General features: G+C 42.3%; 1 protein-coding gene across 4 annotated transcripts in view; it reads left to right on the top strand.

Annotated features, from left to right (window-relative positions):
• The window catches only part of baiap2b (BAR/IMD domain containing adaptor protein 2b), a 69,952-nt gene that overhangs the window by 7,567 nt on the left and 50,345 nt on the right, over window positions 1-12,040 (top strand). For all 4 annotated transcript variants that reach the window (XM_088599898.1, XM_088599902.1, XM_088599900.1 and 1 more), the window contains exon 2: window positions 10,033-10,108. In XM_088599898.1, coding sequence (XP_088456024.1) covers window positions 10,033-10,108 — 76 coding nt within the window. The remainder of the gene's footprint in view (window positions 1-10,032; window positions 10,109-12,040) is intronic.

The raw sequence follows: 12,040 nt of genomic DNA on the forward strand, positions 1-12,040 counted from the left end.
TTTCCCAGTGTAAGCTAATTGATAATGAGAACAGGAAAGGCCTATTCACTGTAACAAAAAGGGGAAATGTGCTTTTAAGATTTCATCTCTTTCTTCAGGCTTTGGCCTGAATTAAACAATATCTTAGTGGGTGGAGGGCTACTGTGAAGGAGATGAGAAAACTATGAACATGCTGAGCTGTGGAAAAACACCAGCCAGGCACTGGGAATTCCTCTTTGCTCTCTTGTAGGTAAAGGGATGGAAATGAGGTTCAGAATGAGGCTGCCTTGTGAAATTGGTTCTGTGGTCACACAGCTAGCATACTCAAATAGGAGCTCATTTGAATAACAAAAGGATGGCAGTTATAAAATCCTTTTCTTTTTCTAATTCCCAGCAAATGCATAGCATTTTGCAAAATGACTTATGAGCCAGCTGTTTGAAAGCTAATAATAACCATTGATGGATAGTGTTCCCCCTGGAGGGAAGTCATAAAGGAAAACTTCTAGGATGAGGTGGTTATTACAATGTCTTGATTTCACGTGCTTTTTTCCTGGCTAATGACAATACCTATAGCACATCCTTGATGTAAGGGTGATCAAAATCACCAGGTCTGTGGTTTGGTGCAGTGGTACCTGTTCTTGTGTGTGTTGTGCTATGCTATTCATTGCTTAAATAATATTGTAAAGAGAGGGCAAATGCACAGATGCTGTGTCAGAAACTCTGTGACAAATATTTAGAGAAGAAAAATGGGTTTCCACATGGTAGGGGTGACCTTGGGTGCTGGCAGTGTAATATTTCATGCGATGCCCATTAAACAAGCCTCCTGGGCAGCAGGATGAGTAAATCCTAGTACTGCAGAGGCTACACTGTTGCTATGGAGACTGCTGAGGTGACAAGGTGTAAAAAAACTTTTTTTTTTGGGGGGGGTGTTCTGTGCCGTGTTTGTGACGTTTTAATAAGCTGCGATAGGGTAAACTCATTGATTGCAGGCCACAGTAAAATTAATTTGTGGAATGGGGAGAGGTAGGAAGCTATATTTCCGAAGACCGATACTGGGGAAGGCAAACTGTTCCCTCGTTCACTTCATATTCTGACACCTGTTGTTTCTCCTGTAGCTAAAGAGACAGTTCTTTAGACAATGCATATAAAAGCTTCACCTCTTAGCCCCCATTCCCAAATAAGAAGCCATACAGTATGAGAGCATGTCTCTGGACAACAAAAGAACTGCTGAGCCCTGAGTTCATGCAGGGTGCTAAGGTGTGCCCTCAGACTCTTGTTTCTCCAGGTTTCAAGCCATTGGGCACAGCTGGAGAGCACATCATGCTTGTTGTCAGTCTGGAAGTGGAGTAGAGCAGAGAATTGTACTTTGCATTTTGAACGAAATGCAGAAGTGCAAATCCGACACGGAAAGTTACAGTAACTTTGACCACTTTCTCGTCTAGTTATTTGTCCAGAGATCAGTACATGCAGAGAAGTTTTTATACCCTCTCTTCTCTACAGTGGGGGTTGGGGGGGGGGGACTGGTATGCAGCTAGTTCTTGCAATGGGAGTCATGTTTGAAAAGAATGAAGACTAATTGTTTGTGGACATATTTTCACTGGTCTGAAGATCTGGATAAATCAAGTCTGACATTTGTTAGTGAGATGAAGAGGTGTTGCTTGACTCAGCCAGCCTGCAGTAGGGAGGAAGTGACCTTTAGCCACGCAGTGTCTCCAGCTGTCTGTACCCTTGGCTTGTGGCTCCCTGAGTGTCTCTCTCAGGCCTGAGTCTGCCAGGCCACAGCATGCCTGTCCAATTGGCAGAGGGCATGGCCCCCAGAAATCATGGAGCAACTGCCTTATTTAGATTTAATTTACACCACAGCAGTCTGCTTTTCCTATCTTTCCTGTTCTCCGTTTTTTTTTTTGGGGAATCGTGTTAAAGCCAGTGGTGCTTGTCCGTCAAAATAAATCGCTTCGTTCCTTTGTTAAACTCCCTGAGTTGCGATAGGTCATTCATGTATTGTGCCCTTCGCAAAATGTGTTCTGTAATGCTGTGGCGTACGTCTTGTCTGAAAAGTCGATTTTTTTTTTTTTCAGTGCAAGAACTAGGCCCTTGCCTTTATGAAGAAGGTCAATGTCCCTCCTTGTTCTCTCTGCTGCCTCTTAAGTTATTTATTCTATTCTGCTTTGGACTCCTATCTCTTTGCTCCCTTTTATATCTTCCACTGCTATGACACAGTTTCTCTTGGCTACAGAGACTATGCCCCACTGTCTTTCTTAGTTTGTATCTCGACTCTAATTACTGTACCAGCCTAGTGTCGGTCTTCGCGGCTCAGTCTCTCACCCTGACATGATGAGCTGCTATTACAGATAGTTTGCTATTCCTGACAGTTGAATATAACCACTGCAGTTCCCAGGCTGACTTTTTTTATATATTTAGCCTAAGGGCCGCGTTAGCAAAGTGGTCCCATAATGCAGTTCTCGCCTATTAGAGTTGGTGATCATGTTGAGAAGCCGGGGATTTTTTTTTTTTTTTTTTTTAGCATATTGTCAGTTTGGTACAGAGTGAAAGGCCTTCAAACTCTGCAGGTGATAGAATGAGGAAGCGTGGCTGGAAGTTGTTGATAACAAACGTCAGTCAGTGTACTGGGTAAACCAAATGAACAAGGGTGGGTCTCCTGCTTGTATTAACCTGTATAGACTGAGGCTTTGTCAGCAGCTGGCTACGCACTCATTATGTGCCTTTCAGGCCGGCTCTGCTCAGAGGGGAAACAAAAGGAAACATGAAATTGAGTAGCGAGTTAAGGAAGAGGGTATATCCTCTCGTATGCAGTTATCCATCCAATGGTGGCAAAACTGTATAAAGAAGCATTTTCCTTTTTCTTTCAGAAACTGATGTGTGACAAATGCCGGATGATAGCTGTCGCGTTATTCATTTCTCAAAGCAAATAATGAGAAGCTTCGTTGATATTTTAAATTCAAATTATTCTGTAGGTAGCATTGTTATCTAATATCTACCAATGATTTATGACTCGTTCTTTGTGAGGACTACAAGGAACATGTTTTACGAAGGATAGGCACCCCCACATACACAAACACACACCCACACCTATTATTTTGTTCAAATATCATTTCTTCATTTGCGGTGTGTGAAAATATTCAGTCCTCTGCTAAAATGGCTTCTTTGAAATTCAGTTTACCCTAGAAACCAAGGTGATGCTGCTGATAAGGAATGGAAAAGTAGCTTTCTCCTGACCAGCATTTCTACCATAAAGACCATAAAGGGGCTGCACAGCTTATACAAGGGCAGGATTCTTAGAATTCCAGAGTGCAATGAGCAAGATTTATGGTTCACTTTATGTGATTGTGATGCCTCTTCATTTGGTTGATCGCTCTGGTTCTGTACATTTTCGGGCTTCTTTTCATTACGAACAGCAAAAAAGTTCCTAAAGCTTTATTTCACAACTAGGATCGGTGGTTGCTTGTTTTGAGGTTTTACTAGTGCAGTGCATTCTTCTTTGCAATAGAGTTTGATGCATATGCAATTAGCATGATGTTACCCTGGGGACTGTGCATACCGTACATAACATATAGAACTGAGAAAAGTAGGTCATTGCTGTCTGATTCCACAGTGTGAAGTTATTTTTTTAATGCTAGTAGGATGTTCTTCAATATAGTCTTGGTTATATTCGTTAGGATCTCATTTGCTTGCAGTATGCTAGTCCTGCCCCACTGTCAATCATGTAGGATAGCACTACTTCTCATGTCTCAAATGCCCAAATTTGTGCCAAAACACTGTAGCAGCACTATTGGGCTGTGAAATACCACTGTGGTTCTTTACATGATGGCCTAACCTTCCGGTACATCTAAATCAGCTTCTGTTTTCTATCTGAAAACGGACAACAAGCCTCCCAGCACTGATGCTCCTTTCTTGATTATGTCAATTATGATATTCCAGTGTTTTGAGTAAGGGGTCACACTGATATGCATTAAAAGCAATGTGTGCAGCCCCAATCAACAGAACAGGCAAGTGCCTTTTTATACATAGTAGCTCAGCTTGTTACCCCATCAAAATGAGTGCTAAAAGATTTTGGAAAGTAACAGTGCTGTGAAGTAAGTGCTCTTCTGAGCAAGTGAATATGGTATCAGCTGCTCGCAAATAACGCACAGCAAAAGCTCCAAGTATAGAGAACGTTCCCAGATGCTACTCAAAATTGTTCTCGATCATCCTGACTGCACAACAGTGGCTTCCAGTAAAATGGCAGTGTGGAAGAATTTAGGTGACGTTTTGAAGAAAAAACAAATTAATGTTCTAACAGAGCAGGTACAAGCATGAAATCTACATTCCACTTCACATTTGTCACAGAGGAATAAGATCAAAGAGTGGATGTACTTATTTAAGAAGGAGGTGGGGTTGCTTGGTTCGATTTAGTTCCTTTCCTACTGTCTGCCCCTCTCTCCACAGTTTCACACTGTTAGGTTCCTGGAATCTTGAGCTAATTGAACATGCCTGCCTAATGTGGCTTGTTAATTTAGAAAAGCGATCTGCTTTTCACTACGCTTGCAGTCCAGGCAGAGTTTGTTTAGGGGTGGGTGGGAGGTGGTTATCTTGTCTAGCTCTTAAACTGGATATGTGCCAGAGTTTCAGAGCTTGAGTTATGCCGCAAGATGGAATCTCCTTAAGACTATTAATGGAAAAACAAACCAGGTCTATAGTGGGCTCGGAGATTGATTTTTGTTTGTTTTTTTTTCTCTTTCCTGCAAGAGTATATATTTCAATTGTTCAGTATTTAATTGGCACATTAGGTAGCTCTGTCACATCTTGGCTCCAGTGTCCTGGGTTCAAATCTGGTTCAATCTGTGTGGAATTTGTTCAGATTTCACCCAATTTTTCACCTCACCAGATTTTCACATCAATCATATGTCTGGACTGGTCTTGTCCAGGGTGTAGTCCTGCCTTTCCTCCTCTGCCAGCAGGGTGAGGCTGAGACTCCAAGGGTAAGGTGGTTTCTGAAAATGGAGAATGAGAATATTCTATTGTCTCTTCTTCCTCTCTAGAGATGACCTTGCAAATCATTTTTCCACTGTGATTTATACAGGCTCTTTATAAAATTGGGCTGCCAGTTCAAACTTTTTTGTTGTGAAGACCGTGGAGGAATGTGATTTAATCCTTATGCATTTCCACTGATATTCCTACAGTACATCTTATTGTTGTGGACACTGCTTGTCTGTGATTTGCATTAGCAAGACGCATGACTGCATAGAATTAGTGTTGACTGCCATTGGTACTCTTTGGGATTTTAAGAGTGATATTTCCCTGCTCCATGGCACTCATTTTGCACAGCTGAATAGTTTGCAGGCATTACTTCAGATAATTCTCAAAATTAAATTCTTTTGGAATAGGATGTCAACAGTGTGTTGTAATTTATAGGAAAATGCAACTTGAGCATTGAATAAAGAGAACTGTTTGCAAGTTAGAACTTGATCAAAATCGATGGCTGGGTATGTGAAGGTTTTGGTGGCGGAGAGCAGGTGAATCTTGATCCTTTGTTATTCCCGTTGGCTTGTCCTGTTGAAGTTACTGTATACCGCCTAGCACCTAGGTCATAAACATCATAACACAAGGGTGTGTCCTGACTGCTTTTGCGTACAGAATGCAGTTTTTAACATAAAATGTTAGTTTGAGCAAATAATTAACGGATTTTGTTTTGTCAGTTGACAAACATGATTTCCAGAGGAATGGCAGGTGTCAAAGAATTGTTTTGGGGGTATTTTGTTTCCATTCTATTCTATTAAACTGGCAGGTAGCTGAATTAAAACCACCTTCTGTGATTAGTCAGTGAGCTGACACCAAGCCCTAATTAAAATCTCAGCAGTGGCGCGGCAGCCACAGTGTGGGAGAGGGCAGGAGAAAAGGTGGGAAAACTGCGTGGTGCGATGTGTAGGCACGTTTGGGCTCCTTGAGGAGAAGGCGGCATCTCAGGAAAACGTTCATCATTTCTGAAGCACTCTCATTCTGAAGAGATGCGATAGTGCCTTTGACGTGCAGGCAAAAAAAAAGTCGTATGCATTTTATTTGTCAATGCTTTATCTTCATTCTCAGCTGTAAAGCCTTAGTTAGGTTCTTCCCTGATTCCCCTTTCTGAATCTTTTGATCAAGTTAAACCTTTGTTTTCCTATGATTGCTCTACTGTTCCCACTGCTCCCTAGTCATACAAGAAGTGTCAATTAATAGGAGAATACTGAGTAATCCTCTGCACGGTATGCCATAAATACATAGTCAGATCAAGCGTTTTAACTTTCTGAACTTTGGAATATGTACAAGTATGGTCTATTTATATAAAATCAATCATAGTGCTTCATATCCCGAAATCCTTTACATATATTGTAGGAGGGGACCCACTTCATCCACTATTGAGGAATGAGCAACTACCTGAGTGATATGCAACAGGGCCCATATTGTAGATCAGGTAAAGTGAAAAATTTCCAGTTCAATTGGTGATGACCGTGAAGCCAGACCGTATTCTACCCTGGATTCGCACAGCCATCCCGCCACTGGGGTTAACACCTCTAATAAACCACTCCAGAGGACCTTTGATGAACAAGCAGTTAATCAGGACATTGTCAGCTCGTGGCCAGAACGGTTCTGCTGTTAAAAATTAAATACAACTGAAGTTCATGTGTTTGGCCAGGCTAATGGGTAGAACGGATAAAAAATTTTAAAGCGTGACCTGGCCATTTATTTAGGACTAAAAATGGAAGAGGAAAAGCTTTTTACAATTAATCTATCAAACGAATTTGTTTTGGAGTGTGTTGATGCTGGTTGCACTGGAAGTATTGACTGCATCTTCAGAAAGCTGCCTTGACTGAATATGGATTAAAATGAATCCTCTATGCTAATTGCACTCATTATAGCCTCTAACCTACATCACGAAAAAATTCTCTGCATTAACTCCTGTCTATCATACACAGCAGCTGCATGGTTATGATTGGCTTGACAATGCACATTAGCAGCTAGGAAGTGAAGCACTCGAGCACCCCTCTGAATGGCCACACAGCCACTGAGTGCTGGAGTGTGCCGGGTATTAAGAAATGATATCTTGCAAATTCATCCACAACACTTGAGAACCTACACTGTGCTTTCTCTCATTCCAGGTTTGTGGACATGTGGAGATAGGTACAGAAATGCATTGTTTAGGAGCAACCTGGAGCTCCCTCAGCTGGGAAGACTCGCCCAGCCATAAATATGTGCAGTTGATACCTTAGATGCTCCCAGGCTCAAAATACATTGCAAATCCTTGGCTGCCCTAAAGGGCATCAAGCACCCCCATCATATAAATCCTCACTCCAGCTCTAATCTGATTGGAGTGCCGGGACTATGTTCACCTTTTGAGCGTTTTCTTTTGTTCTAGCCACTGAGGCCATTAGAGCTCATTATCAGATTGACTAGTCCTCCTCAACCAGCTTCTTAGTAAGCAGGGGTTTACGTAAGAGCAGTGAGTGTGAACAGCCTTACACATTGGTGGCGGTGAGGGGGTAGATATGGATGTTCTGCCAGAGGGATCGCCCTTCGAGGGTGAGGCTGTCTCATTGAGGTGGTGGGATTTGTGCTACATGGAAGAAGTAATTTGTGGGTTAATCGGTGTTCCTCCCAGCACTGCCACAGGCTGACTTTTTTTTGCCATTTAAGCTCCTTCAGTTAAATGCTTGAGTGTGAAGCACACGGCCACATTTCTCAAGGAGTATGCACCAGATTGTGATTTGCAGTTCTTTCACTGCAAGGAAAAACAAATCTGGTCAGTACTGCAAACACAAACAGCTCACATTTTTTGTGGCTTTGAAATGAAGTGAATGAATTTCTCCAATGAGGCAAATGTGGCTCAATTTCTATTGGGCTCCCAGCCATAATCTGATTGCATTCCCATTCCAGTCACCTGTTTTGGCAATCCTCGGGTTCCATTTACCTTCAGACTTCTCTGGTTTTGTTTTGGGAAATTAGCCAATGTTCTTGGTTGCAAGGTGCTGCTTTTCTGAAGCAGTTTAGGAGAGTTGGAGTGTTAGTATTCATCCAATAGTTCACTGTGTGGGTTTCCTCACTGCGTACGTGTCTAAGTAAATGCATACAGTGCATGTGTGCGCCCTGAGATAGACCGCTGTCCCGCCAGTGTAGTATTACCACCTTGGGACCTGTGACTTCTGGCTAATCCTTCAGTTTAGTGACCCTCTGAGGATAAAAACAGTTCCTGAAAATGGAAGGATGAATTTTCATTTTATGTTATATGGCTGGTTGGAAAAAAGTTGCTGTACTTTGCTTTTTTGCAAAGTATGTATTGATGTACAGTGGCAGCATGGTGTCTTTGTGTCGTGTTCGTGTTGCCATGGGTTTTCACTGGGTGATCTGGCTTTCTCATAATCAGAAAGACATGCAAGTTAGGCATGTCTGAAATTGTCAGGGAAGGGTCAGTTTTGAAGTGGGCTCATACTTTCTCATTTGTTTGCATCAACTCCAGTAATGGCTATTTGACCTGCAGATAAATTGGATCAGATGGGCTGAATGTCCTCTCGTTTCAGACCTCTCTGATTATTTTGGAAGACTGGGCTGTGTTTTTGTTCTTCAATATATAAAACAAGTTGACATAGCTAGGTTTTGTGTCATATGCTTCACCAAGGCTTTTTTGTCTTTTACAACATTCATTTTCCATAACCACAACCAACTGCATTCCCCTTTTGCCTAGCTACTGTAGGTCTTTACCTCATGCAAAAGTTTGATGAATAGGAAGGTGACCTTGCAGTTGGCCAGTGCTCTGAAATGTGCAGGCCACACTAATGCTGCAGCACTCCACAGAAATGAGCCTGTTTATGATGTGTAATTTTCCAGCTGAGAAACTCCCCTCCTCAGTAAATGAAAGCGGAGATGCAAGGGGGCATCAGATTAAACTGGAGCTCTCTGTGGACAAACCGTACAATTATGCTAGAATAAAGGTTAACACTGAATGTTGAGTGAGTGACTCATTTCGCTTCCCAGCCTGTGTGAGTAATACGTTATGTACTTGAGTTCTGTACTCACTGTACCAATTAATGCTCCAAAAAATTAAAATCCGGTGGCCTCTGTGGCATTCTTCATAGCTACCATAATTAAATAGCTTGTTTTGTTGAAGAGGCAGGGAGCGGGTACAACACAAATCTTGGTCTGGAGTGGACAGGCGCAGTCTCTGTAGGCCTTCATAATTAAAAGCAACACAGAAAGTCAACGTTTGGTGCTGGAAGCAGTGTTTGGACATGTCTTCTTTTGAAGTTTTTCCCTGAAGGGATTGGAGGCTTCGTGTGGAATGTTTTAGTTCAGTTGCTTTTTTTTTTTGGCGTCTTCTGGCTGCTTTCCAGCTCAGTCCTAAGTAAGATCTAGTTTTATTCCCCTGGTGTTTGTGGTGCTGCTGGCCTGTTACCTGACAGGCTAGTGACTACCCAGCCTGCTTCCAGAATCTCTAGAACTCGTCCTGCACCTCTCAACACTTGCTGTAGGTTTAATAGCTGCATCTCTCTCTCACTACCTATACCTGCCTCCCCCCTCTTCTTGCTGCCTGTATAGCAGAGAGTGCACAGCCCCAGCAAGTTATTATTAGCTTCTTCCCCATCCTGCTCCTCGATCTACTATACCACAGTTCCTCCTGGTTCTCATGCTGTGCACTATTCATCTTTTTCATCCTGATTCCCTGTCCCCATTCTCTAGAAAAACCAATTCAATTAAGCAGCCCTGCACACCAAGTTGAGCAGTGAGCATGCGAGGAGTGCTGCAACAGGAATTGTATAGATGTTTTTGGTGTTCGGGGTGGGGGGAGTGCGTGGTATATCCAAGAGGGGGCGGAGGAGTGTGGGGGTGGGCTCTCCGTGCGTAGGCTCCCCTTTTCTCTTCCCCCGGTGCAGCGTGGGAGTGATTTCTGAATGAATCACTGCTCCGCGTTTGTCAGCGCGAGAGCCGAGCGCTCGGAGGGTTGCAGGGTCCGTTTATGCTAATGTAGGAGCGGATGTCTGGTGCTACCGCTGCTGACGGAAAAACCTGCTATTTCTGTTCCAGTCCATCATGGAGCAGTTCAACCCCTGCTTGAGGAACTTTGTTGCCATGGGGAAGAGCTACGAGAAGGCACTTTCCAGTAAGTACATCAATCTTTTTCTTCTCAGTCGGATTTCTTGAAGACTTCCAGGCACTTGGCCCACTGGCCTGCCAATGGTTCGTTTTTGTTCGACACCCTTTGTTTTAAAAACCAATATAATCGATAACCAGGTATTTTCAGATAGGTAACTGCTCTCGCAGTGTTCCTTTGTGTGACCTTGATTGCAGCATATAACCTGTTTAACATTTCAGGTATTGTGTAAAATGTCCAGCTCTTTTGGATTTTGATGGCATCCTCTGTCATTAAGCCACCATTTGGAGAGAGTCGCTATTGGATTATTAGAAACTTTTAATTATTTTTTGCATTTGTTTTTGCCCAATCTCTAAACTAATTCTCTTCCACCTACAGTACTAGCAACTTAATTAATTAATGAGATTGAATAGTCAGATTATGCATTCTGTGGGATGTGTGACTCCTTCCAACATGAGCAGAGAGACCTCAATGTAATGGACCCTTCCTAACCCTCTCCCTCCATTGCATGTGCCCCATGCCAGGAGTGTGTTATGTACAGGGATCAAGCCCAAGGGCAAACAGACAGAATCACTGGGACACCCAGGAGACACAGAGGACTGACAATTGGAACACAAAGTAGGGCAGGTGCTCCAAATGAGAGGTTCAGTGCAGTTAAAAAAACATGCCTTCCTTTCTAAATAGGTGGTTTTGTAGGACACTTAAAAGAGGTCAGTTTCTAGGGAGATGAAGGAATGGAGGCAACTATTCAGCTAAATTCTATTACAGTTCTATTGTATTAAGGGAATGTATCCATCAGCTTTCATATGGGGAAACCTCCAATCAAGGTGAAAAGTGGGTTTTATTTATTTTTTACTTATACATGTTGTCTAATTACAGTGTTGAAGGTATGTGTTTTGTTGTGGTATGCTTTCTAAGGAACCCAACAAGATTCATTCTGCACAATATTCAGGATAACTACAGTAGATGCCACTGCCATTGTATAACCAAACCATTTTTTTTTTACATTAAATGCAGGATTTCCCTTCAACTGCTTTTGTAACTTACTCTTCAACAAGCAGAAGTGTTCTGACAAAGTAGGAACTGCACTTCATGAAATCAGTATGGGCCTGTGCTGTAGTTACATTATAAACATGCCACTTCTGTCTTCTAAGAAGGTCTGAGTAACTCTTCATCTCCGTTGAAATAAAAAAAACAAATATAAACTGCTGGAAAGTGCCATGATTGTTCAGAGGCGTTCTTTATGAGCTCTATGATGGTTCTGGATGGGTAAGAGCATTATTTATTTGAAAATTTGAGTTGTGCATGCAACACTTGTAAGCAATCTTCTGAAGGCACCAGTGTCACAAGTTTGGGGGTTTTAGTTTACTGAAAAAATGAAGCTAGCTTTGAAACCACAGTATTTTCTGGTCTTCCATGTTGTATTGTAGAAAGCTTATTTAGGTACTCATGTGCCTCACACGTCAATAAGCCTTTTATTTCATCAGAAAATATTGATGTAATGCACAGACAAGGCAAAGGGATTTGTAACTGTACCTACTGTGATGGAGAGGATTTTTAATCCTCTGTCATGTGAGTTAAGGTTTTCATTGGAGGAAGGACAGGTTTTGCAGAGCTAAGTGGTCAACAGGAAAAGCCAGAAGAGAAGGCTATCAAGATTATTTTGAGTACTTATTCATCCAGTTTGTTAATGAGCTACCTTGGGATTGGGGTTAAGCAGTAGATTAGTGGACAGCGAAACTAGAAAGAGCTTTTGATACAGTTCTCCCCCGATTGAGAGCCTTATGATCTTTCTCATTGCAAGTGAGATGTCTTTAAAATGGTGCTCATCAAGGCTTTGGAAGTTCCAAGTGTTTACTTGTGCATTTTCTGTGGGAGATCATTAGTTAATGTGCTGTGCCTTTGAGATGCTGGAAAGCAGTGATGAACCCCTTAGGGTAC

This window comes from Lepisosteus platostomus, chromosome 11 (genome assembly GCF_059453375.1).
Source record: "Lepisosteus platostomus isolate fLepPlt1 chromosome 11, fLepPlt1.hap1, whole genome shotgun sequence".
NCBI lineage: Eukaryota > Metazoa > Chordata > Actinopteri > Semionotiformes > Lepisosteidae > Lepisosteus > Lepisosteus platostomus.